The sequence below is a fragment of the Aegilops tauschii genome, chromosome 1 (assembly GCF_002575655.3).
Source record: "Aegilops tauschii subsp. strangulata cultivar AL8/78 chromosome 1, Aet v6.0, whole genome shotgun sequence".
NCBI lineage: Eukaryota > Viridiplantae > Streptophyta > Magnoliopsida > Poales > Poaceae > Aegilops > Aegilops tauschii.
In genome coordinates this window covers 492,101,212-492,123,293 of record NC_053035.3, presented here as the reverse complement: position 1 = coordinate 492,123,293, position 22,082 = coordinate 492,101,212, and the positions used below count along the sequence as shown (strand labels likewise).

At 46.6% G+C, this 22,082-nt stretch overlaps 1 protein-coding gene across 1 annotated transcript; it reads left to right on the top strand.

Moving 5' to 3' along the window:
- The first annotated feature begins 8,489 nt into the window (after nucleotides 1–8,489).
- Nucleotides 8,490–9,083, top strand: LOC109740083 (uncharacterized). The gene has a single exon (XM_020299118.3). It carries the CDS (start codon nucleotides 8,490–8,492, stop codon nucleotides 9,081–9,083), a length of 594 nt encoding a protein of 197 aa, XP_020154707.3.
- The last annotated feature ends 12,999 nt before the right edge of the window (nucleotides 9,084–22,082 follow it).

Here is a 22,082-nt window from a genome sequence, read left to right as displayed (position 1 = left end):
AACAATTCAACCAGTCTGTAATGTTTGCGGAGATTTGAGAGACACAATTGACGAATTTCTACCTGAATTACAATATTTTATTATGGGATTTCGAATGCACCCATGTGGGTTACCAACTCACCGGCCCGCAAAAGATGGGGGTTCAAGAACTCATCATCCAAGAGAATGCTACTGCGGTGCACCATTGCGCTCTTCTGGTCAATGCCGCGAATTAGTTGGTCCACTCCATCATCCCCAGTTAACAAACACTAGTGGATCCGCATTGGTAGTTTAATCAGTGGTCTCAACCCCGAGACTGATCGATCACATGTGATGCATGGACATGCACGTACCGATGCACGTGCGATGCCCCAAAACATTCAGCTGATCAAGTAGATTAAATTATAAGCGGCATGCAGAATCCAGCGTCAGATGGAACAATTAGCAGTAGCGCCAAACTGGTTTCCCCGAGGAAGGGGATGGAGATCGCTGTTCAAAAGGCTGTCGCCTGAAAAGCCCTCGAGATTGCTTTAGTTAACAATGCTTTCGTTCACGCGCTAAGCACGAGAGACATGCATGCATAATCTATGGAGAGCATCTCTCGAGATCGATGGTTAATTAGCGGCTTGCACTTGCAGCCACCTCTTTGTACTTTTACCCTATAGCTCTGTACTGTACTCCTTTTGGGTTCCCTTCTACTGTTCATGTGCCCCCGAAACTGTAGTAGTACCTCGAGACCTTTTGGGGTATTCTGGTACTAGTATACTTGTAGGAGCATTATTTTAGCCCCAAAAATGTTCTTTTAGTAGTAAGGATATTACGGTATTAGGGCATCTCCAACCGCCCGCAAAAATCGTCCCGCATCCATTCGTGGATGGATGGGACTAGTCCGCGGACACGGATGCGGGAGGTCGACATCCAACGCTAGCCGCATACATTTTAAACTTTTTTTCATCGAACAAGATGAAATTCATACAAACATGGCGAATTTCATTACATTTCGAACATTTAGAAAAAAAGACCGGCCTCTAAACCTATCCTATGGCAGCGGCGCCCGCGTCCAATCCCGTGTCGTCCTCCATCCGCCGTCTCCATGAGCACCGGTAATAAGGCCGATGAAGTGAAGGTGTGGTCTCCGGCGAGGAAAAGTAGAACATGGGAGACGGACCAGCCCACATAGGACACAAGGCATCGCCACCTCCCGTGGCCTACTCACCCTCGGAGGAGTTCGCGACCTGTCCATCCCCGGTGTGAGGTCAACAATGAAAATGGTGGCGCCGTTCGCCGACGCTGTCTTCGTCCCACCGGGCTGGCTGATGGTTCGTCGGTGTCGCGTAGGAGGCGCAACTAGCGTTGTTCTCCTCTGCGATCGCCTGTAGCTACGCCTCCGCGGCGGCCGCTTCCTGACGAGCAGCGACTTAAGCACAGACGGCGTCGTAGATGGCACGCTGCTCCGCCACGAATTTGGGGTTCGCCGCAGCCATGGCCGTCACTGCCTCCTCGCTTGCGCGCTCGCCGTAGTTCTGGCCCTCCGCTAGCCGGTGCTGCTCCAGGAGGAACAGGTTATACCGTTGTTCCTCCTGCGCCTGCTGGAACACCGACAGAGGCGCCGGTGCAGGCTGCAACTCCGCAATGGCGGCTTTGAAGTGCTCCTGCGCCTGCTCCATGGTGAAGCCGGCCTGCACAGGAAGCGCGGGAGCCGGGGTGGAGTTATCGGAGCCAGTCTCCATCGCGGTGTCGTCCTCGTCGTCGGAGACCTCGGGCGAGCTGGCCAGCAAGCCGGCCTCGATCCGCCTGGCACGGCGGCTACGCCAGGCGGCGGCAAGGCCGGCCACTGCGTGCTTCATCTCCGGCGATAGACTGTCCCACAGTGCTTTCCCACTGGCAGTCATACGGATGTGGAGGAAAGGAGGAGGATGTGGAGCGGATGTGTTGTGCCGTGGAGATAGCCGGGAGTGGCTGCCCTTCAATAGCGGATTTCGGTGAGGCCAGGCGTCAATGCAGGACGCCGGAGTGGGTTTCTCGGCTGGCGAGCCTGCTTAACGTCGGCATACGGACAGACGGGGCATTGAACCTGTCTAGTCACGCGTCTCCGACATTGAACCGGCGCGGATACCAGAGACGGCGCCCTCGGCCGGCGCGCCGCTTCAGTGGTGGAGGCAGTGAGAGGTCAGGTCCGCCTTGAGCTGTCTTCAATGTTGATCGGCGCATTCTAATACGGCATGAACGCGGGTAGTTGGCGCCGTGTGAGAACGTGCGCGGGCAAGGGAGGAGGGTTTTTGGTGGGCCAGAGGGTCAGAAGCGCAACCCCCCTCTCCCCCCCAACACACGTTTGTCGGTTTACGGAAGAAATCATGCCCGGACTGCTCCGCGGACCGATAATAACCGCGTTGGATTGCTTCCGCGGTTCGGACAGCCCAGTCCGGACTGTAACGGGAGGTTTGCAGGTCCGACCTGGAGATGCGCTTAGGAAGATATGATACCACATAGTCCGACTTGGAGATGCGCTTAGTAGATATGATACCACATATTTCTTGATCTAGAAAAAAATCAGGACATTTCTTGGTAGTATCAGTAATCTGCACGATTAGACCGACGGCATTGGCAGCCCATACGTCAGGGCCACGTCACTCGGCTGCCCTCACCCGTGACGAATGCAGCCTAGTAGCAGTCCTATCGAATCGGCTGGCGTGACTAGCTGGCTGAAAAACGGATTCGATACGGTCCAACTGGGAACAGGAGTCTAGTTATATTAGACTCACGCAGGCTTACAGAACAGTAGAGCATGGCATGGTTTATGGTGTAAATGTGAGCAGGTCTTTACTGCAAAAATGGCGTAGAGACGTCGGAGAGTATCGGCGGCGCTGGACGCCACGGTCGTCTCGTTTGGCGGATCCCATCTTGCTCGTTTCCAGTTTTGAGAACCTTCCCGAGCATGGTTTTTTCATATTATTTCCTTGCGTTTTCTTTTGGTTTTTCCCTCCTTTTTTCGTTTTTCCATTTCTCTTTTAAGTTTTGTTTTTTCTTCTTCCATTTTCCTTTTTATTTTATGTCATTTTTTCTTTATCGTTTATCCAAATTCACGAGCATTTTCTGAAATTCGAACATTTTTCAAATTGGTGATTTTATTTTGAAATTCAAATTTTGGTCATCCAAATAAAAACATCTTACTCATAGTAAAAAAAATTAATGAACTTTTAAAAAATGTTCATCGAATTCAGAAAATGTCCACAAATTCAAAATTTGTTCATCATGATAAAAAAATGTTCATCATATTTAACTTGTTAGTGAATTTTTAAAAAATGTTCATCAAATTGGAAATTTTTTCTCGGAATCAAAATTCGTTCACGAAATAAATAAATTATATTAAATACAAAAATGTTCATCAAATTAATTTTTCTTCATAAAAATACAAAATATCATCAAAATTTATAAATATTAAATAAAAATTCAGAAAATGTTCATTCTTCTAATTTGTGAACACTTTTTGCATTAGTGAACATTTTTGAAACTCTAAAAGTTTCTAGAAATCCCGAACTTTTTTAAATAAACAGAAAAAGAAAACAAAAAAAAGTAATGCAAAAAGGGAGCCGCGCCCCACACCTCGGCTGGCCCAGGATCACGCCTGCAAGTGGGAGGGTTTGTGCGCCAGTTTCTTCCCAGGGCGCATGTCGCTATATAGGAGGTCCCGTCTAGTTTGACCGACGTCCCGAGAAGAGCAACTAATTGAGGAGTACTCCTTCAGGAGCCCCCCCCAAGGGTCACCTGGGGTGGGCTTGGAGCGCTTTAGTTGGCGCACTCTCGGCAGCCGCCACGTGTCAATGCTCTGGGCGCTCTCTCTAGATTTTATTTTTTGTATGTTTTTTTGGCTTTTAGATGATTTTTTGTTTATTTTTCTGGCTTTTCAGTTTTTCCCCGGTTTTTCTTAGGTTTTGGACCAAATAAATCGAAAAAATAAGCGCAAAAAACATGTTTTCTCCTTCCCCGAGAGGCTCAAATTTATTTCTAGTGTAGGCACGGATTTGCTTCCGCGAGAGGCGCGGTCATGCCACTCGGAAAGGGAAAAAATGTGTTTCTTTTTTTCCTTCCGCGAGAGGCGCGGTCGTGCCTCTCGAAAAGGGAAAAACACGTTTTCCCTTTCTTCCTTTCGCGAGAGGCACATATGTACTTCTCATGAAGGCACAGATTTGCTTCCGTGCCTCTCAGAAAGGGAAAAACTTGTTTTATTTTTTCCTTCTGCAATAGACACAAATTTACTTCGCGTGGAGGCACGGATTTGCTTCTTTGAGAGGCACAGTCATGACTCTGGGAAAAGAAAAAACACGTTTTTTTCTTCCTCGAGAGGCACAAATTTACTTCTTGAGCAGGCATGGATTTGCTTTCGCGAGAGGCACGGTCGTTCCTCTTGGAAAGGAAAAAAATATGCTTTTCTTTTCTTCTGGAAGAGGCACAAATTTACTTCGCGTGGAGGCACGGATTTTCTTTCGCGGGAGGCATGGTCGCGTCTCTCCGAAAGTAAAATAAATGTGTTTTATTTTTTCCTTCTGCGAGAGGCACAGATTACTTCTCGTGAAGGCACAGTATTGCTTCCGCGAGAGGCACGGTTGTCTCCCGAAAAGGAAAAGAAATACGTTTTAGTTTTTTCTTCCACGAGAGACACAAATTTACTTCTCGCTTCTGCGAGAGGAACGGTCGTCCCTCTCAGAAAGTGAAAAAAAACATGTTTTTTTCCTTTCACGAGAGGCACAGATTTAATTCTTGTGGAGGCACAGATTTGCTTCTGCGAGAGGCACGGTGATGCCTCTTAGAAAGGAAATAGAGCGTTTCCGGTTTTTCCTTCCATGAGAGGTACGGATTTACTTCTTGTGGAGGCACGAATTTACTTCCGCGAGAGGCGCAACCGTGCCTCTCTGAATGGGGAAAACACATTTTTTTCCTTATGCGAGAGGCTCAAGTTTTACTTCCCGTTGAGGCAGGATTTGTTTCCGTGAAAGGCACAGTTGTGCCTCTCAGAAAGGGAAAAAACGCGTGCCTCTTCAGAAAGGGAAAAACTAGTTCGGGTTTTTCGTACAATTTTTTGATGAATTTTGTTTCGTCGAAACCTATCAACATGGGATCTAGTTTTGAAGATGTCGACGTGAGAAATTCAATGGTGAAAATGGTTCGAGATTTGAATAGCCGATTTAAGAGATACAACATTTTGAATAAACAAATCTGAAAAAGGAAAACTTCCAGGTAGCAACAAGTGGCAGCACGCCACATGTCGCAACCTGACAAGGTGGGAGTGACTTTTGTAAGGAGTACTTCTTGATTAGTGATTTCGCGTCCTGCTGCATGGTTGCGGTTTGATGGGCCTTTTGGTCAAAATCAGGTTAGCCAAACTGGGAAAGATAGAAGGCCCATGAAGAAGGAACACCAAATGAGATGACGGTTCAACCACTGGCGACAAAAGTGGGAGCGACTATGTCTCGCGTCACGCAAGACAGTGCCAGGTCTCGCCAAAAGGACCACGCGAATGGATCGGCCCAGTGCGCGGGAGACCACTGCCTTGTTTTTTTAATCTTTTTTTTGGTATTTTTTCTATCTTTTTACTTTTTTAGACAGTTACAAATATTCTAAAACTAGATATTACAAAAAAAATATTTCTAAATAATAATCATTTATACAATGTTTTTAAAATGTTAATCATGCATTTTAAAATGTTAAATATGTATAGAAAAAATGTTGACCATGTATAAAAATATATACAATGTGTATGAAAAAGTTGATCGTATATTTAAACATTGTTAATCAAGCATCTGAAAAAATGTTAAACAAGGATTGAAAAATGTTAATGTGTATAGGAAACATGTTAACCATTTATTAAAAAAAGCTAATATTGTATTTGAAAAATGTTCAATGTGTATAAAGAATAGGTTTCATATCTGAAAATGTTAATGAAGTATTTCAAAAAATGTTAAATGTATATATAAGAAATGTTGACCATGTATTCAAAAAAATGTTATTCCTGTATTCGGAAAATGTTAAAACTGTGTAAAAAAGGTCATCACGTATTTAAAAAATGTTAATCTTGAATTAGAAAAATACTAAATGTGTATTTAAAACATATTAGATATATAACAATAATGTATAATGTGTATGGAAAAATTATACATAAAAAACAAATTTTCAAAAATGGTTAATCATGTATTTCAAATATGTTAAACGTGTATATAACAAATGTTTATGATGTACAAGAAAAATATTGAATGTGTACTTAAAAAAGTTAGCTTGTGTTGAACTAAAAATGAAAATAGATGAAATTTGACCATAAAACAAAGAAAACAAAGGAAGAAACCCAATAAAAATCAATATAAGGAAGAAAATAAAATGAACACCCGAATAAAACACTACTAATGAATAAAACCAAAGAAAACCGATGATAACCAAGAAAAATGAAGAGAATAGAAAGAAAAAAAAAACAATGAAAACCAGGAAAATAAACGAAGATTTAAAAAAAAACATTGAGAACGAAGGAAGAAACGAAGAAAACCAATGAAAAAGCAAAGATAACAGAAAAGCCGAAGAAAACCGTGTATAAACAAAGAAAACCGATGAAAACAAAAAACTGAAAGCGAAAAACAAGACGGTGGGAGGGAATCTAGCAAACGAAAAAAAAACCTAGTGAATATGGGATGACCAAGTTTTTTACAGGTGGGAGGGAATCCCTTCAGCAAGACAGAAGGAACACTCACACTAATTAGGATATAGTCCCAGCGAGGAAAAGCGGCCGGAGAACAACAGGTATAACGGAGGGAGACTTGTATAGGATCTGACCTTTACGTGAGATCGTAGGATCAACGCCAAAATTTCATATTTGACAATTTTTGTTGACAAGATACCTGCAAGGTATGTTTACATGGTCTACAGTAAGAGATTCAGAAAAGATAAATTTCAACTATGAATAGTGTCAGCTTGGGGTGAATAGTATTTGACACTATTGACATCTGATTTTTTCTTTTTTGGTTCTCTAAGTGTACTTCGAATTAGGAGCTGGAATTTTTTGAGATTGTACATCAAACATGGATGTGTATCTACGAATATTTTCAGAATTTTTGAACATGTTTTGAGTCTTCAAAATGATTGATCTCACCTAAAGCTAGACCCTATACAAGTCACCCTCGGTAATAACGACCGGGGAGTGTCTAGCCAACATCGATCGATGATGTGACATGAGAAAGTGAGAAGGTTTTTTCTATGGAAATGGAATGAATAGTCTAATTAAATAGTTACGTTTGTTGCATGCATCGTATGTTGCATTGTCGAGATAAGTCCAAGGACCCTCTTATGCTATGGCCATGCTATGTGTGAAGTTTGAATCCCGTTGTTTTGGTCGCAGTTACAGTAGGTATCGCATGTGAGGAGAAGGCGTGGGTCTCATTGTTTACAGTTTGAGGAGATGAGTTAATTTATCAATAACTAAAATATTTAGAAATTAAAATTAGGACAGATTTTATTTCGACTGCAGTTACAATAGGTTTCACATGTGAGGAGGTGAGGTGGGTCTCACGTGTAAGAGTTTGAGGAGATGAGTGAACTCATTACCAATTGAAATATTTTAAACTACGAAAGTTATGTGAGTTACAACTTCTCCAAGTAAGCATCTCTTCTGAGTAATATACTTAGAGGATATTTATATATCATCTAGATAATTGTCAGTGTGTTGCAATGGAATATATATATTCTAACACGTTAGCCCGTGATTTGCCTGCATATACTAATGTGTTTATGTAAATAAATGTTTATAAAATCTTGCTCGTGATTTACCTATCTAAATAAAAATCACTTATTTGATAACAATTTATTGACTTAGAGCATCTCCAATAGATGGTTCAAATGTAAAAATAACGAACTTTTGGACCGTCTGAGGCCAAAAACGCAGCTCCAACAGACGGTCCATATGTAAAAAAAAAATGGACCGCGGTCTCCTCATGATGTAAAATACAACACCTCGTGATGCAAATATACATCACGAGATGCATCTGGTCCAAAACCAGCCGCCGCCCGCGAACGCCCAACCACCACTTCATTTCCTTTCCCGCCCGCCCGCCCGTCCGCCGCCACCCCGCCGCCTCCACACCCCGTCCGCCGCCGCCCCGATGCCGCCCGCATCAGATCCGACGCCGCCTTGCCCCCCGCCGCTGTTTCCACGCCGCCCCGCCACCCGCCCGCCGCGGATCCGGCCCCGCCGCCCACCGCTGTTCCATGCCGCCCCGCCGCCCGCCCACCCGCCCGCCGTAGCTCCGTCCGCCACCGCCCCGCCCGCCCGCCGTAGCTCCGTCCGCCACCCCGCAGCTCCGCCCCGCCCGGCTCTGTCCCGCTCGGCTCCGTCCGCCACCGCCCCGCAGCTCCGCCCCGTCCGGCTCCGTCTGCCACCGCCCCGCACGCCGCCGCCGCCCTGCAGATCCGCCCCGCCCGGCTCCGTCCGCCACCGCCCCGGCCGCACGCCGCCGCCGCTCCACCGCTCTCCGATGGCGCCGAAGAAGACACCGAAGGGCAAGTCGGGCTTCTTCGGCGTGAGGCAGAAGCCCTCCGGTAACTGGGGTGTGGAGTTCTCCGACGCCGGAAGGCGTTGGTGGATCGGCACGTACCCCTCCGCCAACGAGGCCGCACGTGCCTACGACGTGGCGGTGTGGCGTGCCGAGAGGCCTTGGTCGCACCTCAACTTCCCAGAGATCGAGACTCGGGCGGAAGCGGAGATGCTTGTGCTGCAGGGCATCAACATGAAGGAGATCACGACGAAGAAGAAGAAGAAGACGAAGAAGCCGTCGGTTGTCGTCAGTGCTGGCGAGACAGACGAGGAGGCGATGGCGAGGTTTGCTCGGGAGCATCCGGAGTACGTCCAGGTCGAGCTGGAGTACTACTGGAAGCGTGAGGCGGAGCAGAAGAAGAAGGGGCCGAAGAAGGAGGACGAGGCCGGTCCCTCGACGGTGATCCCCATCGGGTCCTCTTCCGAGGAAGACTGGGCAGACTTCTCGGACGAGGAGGAGGAGGAGGAGGGGTGCGACGACCCGACGAAGGAGGAGTTCTGGGCGCAGTTCCGCAGCTCCGACGATGAGGAGTAGTTTATCTAGTAGTTTGAATAAGTAGTAGTTGAAGTTCATGTATGAAACTATGTTGAACTTGATGTTTGAACTATGTTGAATGGACTAGTAGTATGTCGTTTTAAGATATTTGCATCTTCATTTTGGACCATCTATTGGGGTTGCTCTTTTGGACCATCAATTTGGACCATCTGTTGAAGTTGAGCTTTTTTCGGAGCTCCAAAACGCACTTTTTGGCGGTCCAAATTTTACATCTCCGGTTTTGGACCGCCAAATTTTGGACCATCTATTGGAGATGCTCTTACCAAAAGAAAACATAAGTATTTTGGTAAGTTAGTAAAAGTTGAGACAATCAATAAAAATCAGAGATAGAGGGAAAAATTCAAAACAGAGAGAGGGAGGGAGAAACGTATGTAAGGTTGGACAAAGCACTCTGCCAAAGAAACACTATTCTTTTTTAAGTAGTGGATATTAGTGGGGCATGGAGGAGAGCGGCTTTCATGCTCCCGGGCACAGATGAGCCCGGGCAAAAACAAAAAAATCACTAAAATTGGAAAAAAATAAAAAATTGGAAAAAATAAAATTTGCGGGCAAGTTGCTCGTGTGCGTGATGTTTGTGTAAAATTTGGTGGAGTTTGGACACTCAAGGAGCGCACGACAAAAAAAAATCAGCTCTATGAGTAAGGTTACAATTCATGCACTCTTCGGACCAATTTTCTCTTCTTTGCCACGAGCTCCCCAAATGTCCAAACAGGATGAAATTTTACGTGGACATCACACACTTGAACATCTACCATGCAAAAAAATGAAAATAAGATTTTATTGAATTTTTCTAGTATTAAAAAAATTACTGTAGCTCAGGCGCAGAGATGGGTTTTCGTACATTGAGTATCTAATCTCGAGCACCTGCACTGGACATGCTAGTGGAGTCTTACCACACTTATGGCTAGTTCTTTTGGGGTTTATAGGTGGCTGCCAAGATAAGCTGCCCCTGCCCAGCTTATTCGGACAACCCAATTTAAATTTTTATTCTAGAAACCTACTAGTTAACCCTAAATAACTAGACTTATTCAATAATTTTTTTAGCTTGGGTTGACATAATAAGCTGGGTAGGGGCAGATTATTTTGCGCATAACCCCGAAATGTGTTGGGGAACGTAGTAATAATTCAAAATTTTCCTACGTGTCACAAAGATCAATCTAGGAGATGCTAGCAACGAGAGAAAGAGAGAGAGGGAGTGCATCTTCATACCCTTGAAGATCGCTAAGCGGAAGCGTTACAAGAACGCGGTTGATGGAGTCGTACTCGCGGCGATTCAAATCGCGGAAGATCCGATCAAGCGCCGAACGGACGGCGCCTCCGCGTTCAACACACGTACAGCCCGGGGACGTCTCCTCCTTCTTGATCCAGCAAGGGGAGAGGAGAAGTTGAGGGAGAACTCCAGCAGCACGACGGCGTGGTGGTGGAGGAGCTCGTGGTTCTCCGGCAGGGCTTCGCCAAGCACTACGGAAGAGGAGGAGGAGTTGGAGAGGGGGAGGCCTGCGCCAGGGGAAGGGTGCGGCTGCCCTCCCACCCCCTCACTATATATAGGGGGAAGGGGAGAGGGGGGAGGCACCCTAGGGTTTCCCCTAGGGGGCGGCGGCTAGGGGCAGATTGGATCTCCCTAGGGAAACCCTAGGGAGACTTGCCCCCCAAGCCAAGCAGGTGGAGGCTTGCCTCCCAAGCCAGGTGGAGGCGCCCCACCTCCCCACACAAGTAACGTGGGAAAGGGTGTGGGGGCGCACAGCCCCTTAGTGGGCTGGTTTGCCCCCTCCCCTTGGCCCATGAGGCCCTGCAACACTTGTCGGGGCTCCCGAAACACCTTTCGGTCATGCTGGCCATAGCCTGGTACCCCCGGAACACTTCCGAACTCCAATACCCTTCGTTCAATATACCGATCTTCACCTCCGGACCATTCCGGAACTCCTCGTGACGTCCGGGATCTCATCCGGGACTCCGAACTACCTTCGGTAACCACATACTATTTCCCATAACAACTCTAGCGTCACCGAACCTTAAGTGTGTAGACCCTACGGGTTCGGGAACCATGCAGACATGACCGAGACCTCTCTCCGGCCAATAACCAACAGCGGGGTCTGGATACCCATGTTGGCTCCCACATGTTTCACGATGATCTCATCGGATGAACCACGATGTCGGGGATTCAATCAACCCCGTATACAATTCCCTTTGTCCATCGTTATGTTACTTGCCCGAGATTCGATCGTCGGTATCCCTATACCTTGTTCAATCTCGTTACCGGCATGTCTCTTTACTCGTTCTGTAACGCATGATCCCGTGGCTAACTCATTAGTCACACTGAGCTCATTATGATGATGCATTACCGAGGGGGCCCAGAGATACCTCTCCTTCACACGGATTGACAAATCCCAGTCTCGATTCGTGCCAACCCAACAGACACTTTCGGAGATACCTGTAGTGCACCTTTATAGTCACCCAGTTACGTTGTGACGTTTGATACACCCAAAGCATTCCTACGGTATCCGGGAGTTGCACAATCTCATGGTCTATGTAAATAATACTTGACATTAGAAAAGCTATAGCAAAACGAACTACACGATCTTGTGCTATGCTTAGGATTGTGTCTTGTCCATCACATCATTCTCCTAATGATGTGATCCCGTTATCAATGACATCCAATGTCCATGGTCAGGAAACCACAACCATCTATTGATCAACGAGCTAGTCAACTAGAGGCTTACTAGGGACATATTATGGTCTATGTATTCACACATGTATTACGGTTTCTGGTTAATACAATTATAGCATGAACAATAGACAATTATCATGAACAAGGAAATATAATAATAACTATTTTATTATTGCCTCTAGGGCATATTTCCAACAAAATGAACTGACCCTTAGACTAACTCTGGCAGAGTCATTGTATTGGCGTGATCACCATAATAACAACTATTATGTAATTTTGGTAAAAAAAGCAGACACTCTAAACAAAACTACCATAATTTATGGAGCGTCCTCCATATCTGGCGTTCCAGGCTCCATATATGATGATTTGGGCTGTCTTTTGGAGCGCGCTCCATATGACAGTTTTGTTTGACGGAAAGGAAACTTCACATGGCCCCCCATCTTACATGGGTTCTTATTTTAATTGGAGAAAAATATGCCCCATTGACACATGCGTCCCTGTTGGAAATATGCCCTAGAGGCAATAATAAATGGTTATTATTATATTTCTTTGTTCATGATAATTGTCTATTGTTCATGCTATAATTGTGTTATCCGGAAATCGTAATACATGTGTGAATACATAGACCATAACGTGTCCCTAGTAAGCCTCTAGTTGACTAGCTCGTTGATCAACAGATAGTCATGGTTTCCTGACTATGGACATTGGATGTCATTGATAACGGGATCACATCATTAGGAGAATGATGTGATGGACAAGACCCAATCCTAAGCATAGCGCAAAGATCGTGTAGTTCGTTTGCTAGAGCTTTTCCAATGTCAAGTATCTTTTCCTTAGACCATGAGATCGTGTAACTCCCGGATGCCGTAGGAGTGCTTTGGGTGTACCAAACGTCACAACGTAACTGGGTGACTATAAAGGTACACTACGGGTATCTCTGAAAGTATCTGTTGGGTTGACACGGATCGAGACTGGGATTTGTCACTCCGTATGACGGAGAGGTATCTCTGGGCCCACTCGGTAATGCATCATCATAATGAGCTCAATGTGACTAAGAAGTTAGCCACGGGATCATGCATTACGGTACGAGTAAAGAGACTTGCCGGTAACGAGATTGAACAAGGTATTGGGATACCGACGATCGAATCTCGGGCAAGTAACATACCGATTGACAAAGGGAATTGTATACGGGATTGATTGAATCCTCGACATCGTGGTTCATCCGATGAGATCATCGTGGAACATGTGGGAGCCAACATGGGTATCCAGATCCCGCTGTTGGTTATTGACCGGAGAGGCGTCTCGGTCATGTCTGCATGTCTCCCGAACCCGTAGGGTCTACACACTTAAGGTTCGGTGACGCTAGGGTTGTAGAGATATGAGTATGCGGAAACCCGAAAGTTGTTCGGAGTCCCGGATGAGATCCCGGACGTCACGAGGAGTTCCGGAATGGTCCGGAGGTGAAGAATTATATATAGGAAGTCAAGTTTCGGCCACCGGGAAAGTTTCGGGGGTCACCGGTATTGTACCGGGACCACCGGAAGGGTCCCGGGGGTCCACCGGGTGGGGCCATCTATGCCGGAGGGCCCCATGGGCTGAAGTGGGAAGGGAACCAGCCCTTAGTGGGCTGGGGCGCCCCCCATGGGCCTGCCCCCTGCGCCTAGGGTTGGAAACCCTGGGGTGGGGGGCGCCCCACTTGCCTTGGGGGCAAGCTTCCCCCCTGCCCCCCCTTGTAGATGGGATCTAGGGCCGGCGCCCCCCCTCCCAGGGGGGCTATATATAGTGGGGGGAGGGAGGGCAGCAGCACGACAGCCCCTGGCGCCTCCCTCTCCCCCTGCAACAACTCTCCCTCTCGCAGAAGCTTGGCGAAGCCCTGCCGAGATCCCCGCTACTTCCACCACCACGCCGTCGTGCTGCTGGATCTCCATCAACCTCTCCTTCCCCCTTGCTGGATCAAGAAGGAGGAGACGTCGCTGCTCCGTACGTGTGTTGAACGCGGAGGTGCCGTCCGTTCGGCACTCGGTCATCGGTGATTTGGATCACGGCGAGTACGACTCCATCAACCCCGTTCACTTGAACGCTTCCGCTCGCGATCTACAAGGGTATGTAGATGCACTCCTTTCCCCTCGTTGCTAGTATACTCCATAGATGGATCTTGGTGATGCGTAGGAAATTTTAAAATTCTGCTACGATCCCCAATAGTCCCACAATTATGGATGCCACATTATGGTGATTGTGTGTTTTCATACAGTCTCTGCATCCTCGTATAATATACATGGCGCTCCTTATGAACATGGAGTATGCTAATATGGCTACTCTGCTAGAGTTGCTCTTATGTTGATATATTATTATCTGCCTATTCACCTTACCACAATTACGTTAGGGGATCTAAGCAACAAGCCAAGAACATGCTCCCTTTGTGAGTTGAACATGTAGGGCAGAACATAACAACTAAAGTCAGATTCATCATGACAGAGAGGAAAGAAGGTAGATGTCTAGTTTTCTACACATCGTTCACCACTTACCAGTTGTGAATCCAGATTTTTTGGGCATGGTGGCCGATAATTGACTTTTCATATGAATTGTGGGTCATGGTGGGCTATTTTTTTTATGACATATAGTGTTGGGAAATCACAGGATGGACTGTGGCCCATTCGTCCATCCCACCATCCTTTCAGGGCCATATGCGGTTATTCAAATCCTTTGAGATCAGTCCGGCTAGTGCATGTCTAGTTTTCCGTAGTTCCCGCTAGACACATGAAAAAAACAACATCTAGACGGAAAAGGTTGAATCATAGGTGAAATTTTGAAGAACATTGATGTAACTTGGAGTTTATGTCGTCGCAAAAGCAAATCTTTCTCTTATCGAACATTGATATAACTTGGAGTTTATTCGATCTGTTCCTGTTAAAATAAACAATTTGTCTTATCAGCGAAGTCGTATCTCTCTCATTGATAAGAGAAATCCTATATACCTAAGAGATTCATCCCCACTAACCTATTTATCTTGACATGCAACCTATCCACCCATCATATGCCCCACACCTATCACCTCCTGCCACGTCAGAGACACTTAACATGCAGCGTTCCGTTAAAAAAGTACACACTGATCGATAAAAAAAAGTCCATACTGTACACCTGCCCTCTTTCCGTTTCCACTTTCCATCCATAAATAACGGACGCCTCTCTCCCTCGGAAACAAATAAAAAACGACCGACCCTCTCTCTCCCTCGGCAAAATTGATAAATTTGACCTATAGACGAAATCAAATCACAGAATGAACTGCCCGTGAAACTATTTCACGCGGCTGACCTTTTTGTGTGACGCCCGACACGAAGGCGCCACACTACACTGTGCAACGCCTCACAGATAGGCGCTACACGCCTGGCCAGTGTCGCACCCGTGTGATCCGAAAATTACTAAGTCAGTGTGCAGCGCCTGAGAGCTAGGCGCCACACTATACAGTGTAGCGCCTAGCTTCTAGGCGTTGCACTAGTGGTTGCTTCATTTTGTAGTGCAATCACTAGTGCAGCGCCTGAGAGCTAGGAGCCACACTATACAATGCAGCGCCTGAGAGCTAGGCGCCACACTATACAGTGTAGCGCCTAGCTCTTAGGCTCTGCACAATGACTTAACAATTTTTAGGCAGTCTGGGGTGCAACGCTGACCAGGCGTGTAGCGCCTATCTATGAGGCGTTGCATAGTGTAGTGTGACGCCTTCGTGTCGGGCGTCACACAAAAAGGTCAGCCGCATGAAATAGTTTCACGGACAGTTCATTCTGTGATTTGATTTCGTCCACAAGTCAAATTATCAAATTTGCCCTCTCCCTCAGAACTATTGACACCAGTTTTCTGATTCTCCCCTGTCTACAGATGCGGCGGCTGGGAGCCAATCTGTGCATCATGGCACTCCCCCGGTATGTCCGCTGCTGTTGCTGCTCGCCTCCGCGGCTCTCTGAAATTCTCTAGGTACTAGATCGGGATCGCGCCTTGGCGCGAGGGTGCCGGTCCCAATGTTTTGGTCAAACAAATAATGCTAAGTGAGTAGCATTAATACGGGTTGAGCATATGCTATTAAATTATGATCACTCAAAAGTTTGTTAATACAAATAAATAATTTTAAGCTTGACCTTTCCACGATCAAACTTTAGTTTCTTTCCGTGTTCTTATAACAAAATGCAATATACATGAAAATAATTTTAAACTGAATGAATATTATTTCATAAAAACAAATGGTTAAAGCTGTGAAGCTTCAAAACAGGCACTTCTCCAACACATGTTCTGCATATTCTAATTCCGATAAAGCCAAGTGCAAACCTGAACTTACAAAAATAATATCAGTTTGAAAACATCCAGGAATGTCAGTTGACTAAAACAAATGTGTGTTTAGCTCAAAGCTACAAATGGGAGAATTCACAACAACAAAACTAAGCACAAAAGGATATCTAATGCAGGAAATTGCTGAGCCAGATAAATTAACTCTAAATTTTGTTTTTGTGACCTAGAACCCAAATATGTCAACGACCTGGGCTACAAGTTATGTGGCGAACTGGCCGGAGACCTCGCCGGCGACCTGCAAGCCAAAACGATGGATGTAGCAGCGGTCAGAGAGAGAGAGCGAGAGAGAGGGGGGGGGGGGGGGGGGGGGGGGGGAGAGGGGGGGAGAGAGAGGTGAACCTGGATGGAGTGGAGCAGCGTGGATCTTATGTCAAAGAGGACAAGCAACAGCGACGGCTGGCCATCAGATCCAGCGCTTCCACGAGCCCCTTCTCCATGTGCTCTCACGTCAAAGAGGAAAGGCAACGGTGACGGCTGGCCACCGGATCCAGCGCTGCCACGAGCAGTCAGCTCTGCTTTACAGTAAAAGAGAAATCGACACAGGAAAAGTAAATAAAACCAATAGGGCAACTACACCTGAAAACCACACTTGTCTAACCCACTGTCAAAAAATGAAATGGTGATGTGAAAGTTAAACAAAGTGAGTTGCAGGTATATAACAAATAGATAATTTTCTGTCATGATCACATTATAACAGATACATTATCTGCATAGGCAGGACCGCCAACATTCCAACCTGAATTTTTAGGCAAGGTGAGAAACTAAATCAACCATGTTGAAGATAAAGAAATCATACTTGCAATCTACAAAATATCCTTGACACATAATCATAGGGTAGAAATGAAGTTTTTGTTTGTACAGCCCTAGGGAACTAATATGGTCAGTACCAAATAGCAAAAAGCTCATCAACAGATAATATTCGCTTTTCTACATAAGGTAGAAGTAGAACCATGAGAGATTTTCTGCATGGGATAAATCTTCGCCTGAGAGTGAAGAAAGAAAATAGATGAGTTCAGCTTTGATCTGCAGTAGCACATTTAAAAGTAAACAGTTTCTTCCTCGGTCATTCAAGTAACCAGAACCGTAAAGTAACTCAAAGCTCGACGCATCAAGTTTGGCAAAAAAGACAAATATAGACTCTGTGCCGCAGGCATGCATGCTGAATTCATGCCCCCACGGCCGTCGGCGGCGTGAACTGGTGAGAACCAGGAAACATCATTGGCGCCATCCCAGTGGTCATCCACATAATCTGAGGTAGATTTCAGTCTCAATTAGGTACGAATAATTGATGCCACATATTTCTCTCAAAAAAAAATGATGTCATATGGGGCTATGTCTGTGGGTACAGGTAGAGGAGGCAGTAAACTCCTAACCTGAACTTGCATTTGGAGGGACTTTAAGTACTCAATCGCCTCATCTAATATTGATGCTTTGTTGGCCTGCAAGTAAAGAGCAAAGATTGGAAAGGAAAGAAACATATGTAAGTGATAAATGAGATATTTCACCATTAACCAACAGAAATGTATTAATCCAGGGACATGCACCTGAACAGAAAAGATGCATACCTTGTTGCAATGGCGTATGAGTTCTTGCAGTGACCGCGTATTAGTTACTTTGCCTTACCGATCTCCGCACACACACAGAGACCAATTACCTAACCAGTAGGCTTAATAAATTCTCAATCAACAGATTCAGCAAACAAAAAATATGAGAACCAGTCTCCATGATCTGCCTGAATCAATGAATTGACCCGAGCCAGGATTAAGAAACCAAGTACAAAAATTGAGTGCAGCAATTAACTACATAAATAGTGGCATGTGCTAGGCTAATTGGTGGTGACTGTTGTTTTAGCAGCAGACTATATGAATCTAGGAGGAGGGAGAGCAACGAGCTTACCAGGGGCAATGTGGTCGAGCAGCAAGGCTAGGTCGAGCAACAGAGAACAACATCTCGTTCTTCCTGTACAATCCAGTGGCCCTTTTCTTCCTGCACATCTACAAGAGAAGAGCAGACCAGATGTGAGCACTGGGGATTAGAGAGCAAAACTGGGAGACGATGTACATGGCGTCGGCACAAAGCAGGTAGAAGCCGGCGAGGAAGAAGAGGGAGCCGCAACAACGTCCGTAGCAGGCCGCCGCCGCCGCTCCTGATGGCTCAGCCACCCTTCATGGCCATGAGGGGCTGGCACAAGGAAGGTTTGGTCACGATCCGTTGGGGAGGAGGAGGAGGAGCCGCGAATGAGCGGCTGTGACGGGGGGAGCGCTGCATCAAGCGCCTGCTGCTGGCGCTCCTCGGCTGCGCGCACCGCCTGGCATCCGACTTGGCCGAGCCCCTTGAGCACCCTGCTCAAGAAAACATATAGGATTAATCAACATATAGCATGTGGTAAGAAATAGAATGGAGCTAAACAAAACATGACTGGAAAAATGCGCTTCCATGCTTCGAAACCCAGAAAATAAATGAACACATTCTGCTTCTAGATATGGATGGTTAGCTTGCATCGACCTGCCCACATTCTATTTTCACATCATTGATCTGTTCTGAATCTCAGCGGGGGTTGGACTAAAATCACAAGATTAATGCAGTGGTAGAAGTACCCACAAAACTAACATTTTGAACATAATTAATAAGGATCTCAAGGGACAGCTAGCAGCCGCAAGATCCCCATCAAAGAAGACCATCTCTAAGCAATACATAATCTCACCAACCTATATGCAAATATTGGTTTGGTATGAACCGGAACAAAAATCAAGAGCCAAAATAGAGAGAAGTCAAGTGCATACAGGACCATGTTGAACACCATCAAACTTGATCATAATATATGTCTGGCCGACGTCCGGCAAAAATAAAATTGTTAAAAAATTTCATATGCATAAACTGGGAGAACACTCTTTCAGTGAACAATATTTATATAAGCACAATATATATAACCCACAATCCCAACGGTTGTTGAAACAATGTGCATCATGTTAAGCTGTGATTCTGATTTCAAAGGGATGGTGCAGTTACAATTCAGGCAAGTGACCCAAATAATTAGCTCCTCAATTTTCTATAGTAATCTCGTAGCCTTCAAATTCACAAACATTAATTGCTCGTACTCGTATACATACGGCAGGCTTGCAAACAAACAACTGATTAAAGCAATCGATTAAAACAATGTGCATCATGTTAAGCTGTGATTTTGATTTCAAAGGGATGGTGCAGTTACAATTCAGGCAAGTGACCCAAACAATTAGCTCCTCAATTTTCTATAGTAATCACGTAACCTTCAAATTCACAAACATTAATTGCTCGTACTCGTATACATACGGCAGACTTGCAAACAAACAACTGATTAAAGCAAACGATTAACTGGCAATATCCCACAACATGTTTCTGACTTTCTTAAAATCATGAAAAGAGTTAATTGAATTGTAGAAAAGAAAACAAAGAGGTGAGGATACTTACTATTTTTTTTGTAGAAAACGGAGGAGGGGAAGAGGGCCTGCCGAGGGTCAGACAACGGAGACCAACAGTGGAGCCAGAGAGAGACGGAGGCAGCGCACTCGGTTCGAGCCCTTCCTCCAGCGTAACCAGGGAAGGATCCCTCCATATGGATGCCTGCTTCTGATCGTTGGGCTTGTGGAGACGTGGACGTTGGTGACGAGCCTTGGAGCCGCCAAACCTCGTCCCCAGCCATGTTCCTCAGGTCCGCACCCCTCACGCCATCGGGGTAGACGACGCATGGGGATCCATGCTAAGGCGCGCGGACTGCCGTGGCCGGCGGAGCCCCTAGCCGTCGCGCTCGTGGTGCTGGCGGTACACGCGCAGCAGCGATGCGCCCTAGCCGTTGATGTTGTACATCCCAGAGAAGTCATCCGATCCGTGGGCAGCGACGGTGCGCAGTATGGCGAGGGGGTCGGGGAGGCCGGAGGGGTCGGCGCGCGCCGCCCGCTTCCCGACGGGGCGTGCCGCTTTCTTTGGGTTCTTCGCGGCGGGGGGCGCCACCTCCCATGCTACATCGGCGGCGGTGGAGAGGAGGCGGCGGAGGAGGTGCCGGCGGTGTGGGGCAGGGAGGCGGGAGCGGGTCGAGGGCTCGGATCGAGGCGCGACCGCGCGAGGAGAGGGAGGAGGAGGCGGCTAGGTCTCCACGGGGGATGTTGCTATATATACCTATATGCGAAATGACCAAAATACCCTCGGCGGGGCATTGAATTAACACGCGGTGGCACAAACAAGAGGGAACTATTCATTGTAGCAGTGTCCGTTTTCGATCCGGCGGCCCAGATCGTCTGGGAGGGAGATCCGACGGTCAAAATCGCATGAAAAAATCGATCCGACGGCCGAGACTCGCTTAGCTCTGAGAACGCTCATGTTCTCCCAACTAACATACAACAGAAATGTATTAATCCAGGGACATGCACCTGATCAGAAATGATGCATACCTTGTTGCAATGGCGTATGAGTTCTTGCAGTGACCGCGTATTAGTTACTTTGCCTTACCGATCTCCGCACACACACAGAGACCAATTACCTAACCAGCAGGCTTAATAAATTCTCAATCAACAGATTCAGCAAACAAAAAATATGAGAACCAGTCTCCATGATCTGCCTGAATCAATGAATTGACCCGAGCCAGGATTAAGAAACCAAGTACAAAAATTGAGCGCAGCAATTAACTACATAAATAGTGGCATGTGCTAGGCTAATTGGTGGTGACTGTTGTTTTAGCAGCAGACTATATGAATCTAGGAGGAGGGAGAGCAACGAGCTTACCAGGGGAAATGTGGTCGAGCAGCAAGGCTAGGCCGAGCAGCAGAGAACAACATCTCGTTCTTCCTTTACAATCCAGTGGCCCTTTTCTTCCTGCACATCTACAAGAGAAGAGCAGACCAGATGTGAGCACAGGGGATTAGAGAGCGAAACTGGGAGACGATGTACATGGCGTCGGCACAAAGCAGGTAGAAGCCGGCGAGGAAGAAGAGGGAGCCGCAACAACGTCCGTAGCAGGCCGCCGCCGCTCCTGATGGCTCAGCCACCCTTCATGGCCACGAGGGGCTGGCACAAGGAAGGTTTGGTCACGATCTCAGGTCAAAGTTCTAGATTGCCATTTTTTGGACAACTACAGTTGTTGTCATGTGTGGTCTGGTCTACTGCAGTTGCCATGATTTCAAAACTTTAGGAGTTGCCCCCTACTAACACTAGGCAGTTGCCATGTAGCACTACAAAAAAGGCATGGCAAAAAAACATATTCGGGTAAAAGAGAGAGTTGCCATGTGCTCACAAGCCCTAGGGCAGTTGCAATGTAAAAAGAAAGAGTTGCCATCTGCTTACGTGCACGCTAGGGCAGTTTGCCATGTACCATGCAAAACATATGGCAACTGACATGTTCGGGTAAAAAAAGAAAGAGTTGCCATCTGCTTGCAATCACACTAGGGCAGTTGCCATGTACACTGCAAAACACATGGCAACTGGCAGCTTGGGTGTGGGAGAGGAGGCGGGCGTGTGGGCGAGATGGCAAACGCCCACACACCAGCCCTCGTGCGTTACTGAAAACTGGTGTGTGGGCGAACTGCTAAACGCCCACACACCGGCCCCTCCGTGTGGTAAAACGGATGTGTGGGCGACCTCTCTCACACACCACATGCGCGAGTTGTCCTACGTGGCATACAAAATCAGCTAATTCGTGCAGAAGTTACTGGACGGTGATGAAGATGTGTGGGTGAGTTGGCTAACCCCCACACGTGTGGGCGTTACACTTTTCGTTTTGTTAATTGCCCAAAGATATCTTGATTTTGCATTTGTATACCTTTTTTCTTGCCTGCTACATCCTACTCATTTGGAGAAGATATTTCTTTTAGCAAGGTCCCGCAGCAACGCGCGGGGCATCATCTAGTTATTTATATTGATGAACCATAGCCACTGTGATGACATTGATAACAGATGGGAGAACTGGCCCGTCATTGATGACTAAGTCATCACTGAGGATTGAA

Coding starts and splice junctions, on each gene's coding strand:
- LOC109740083 (XM_020299118.3), top strand. CDS start 8,490: ATGGCGCCGAAGAAGACACCGAAGGGCAAGTCGGGCTTCTTCGGCGTG.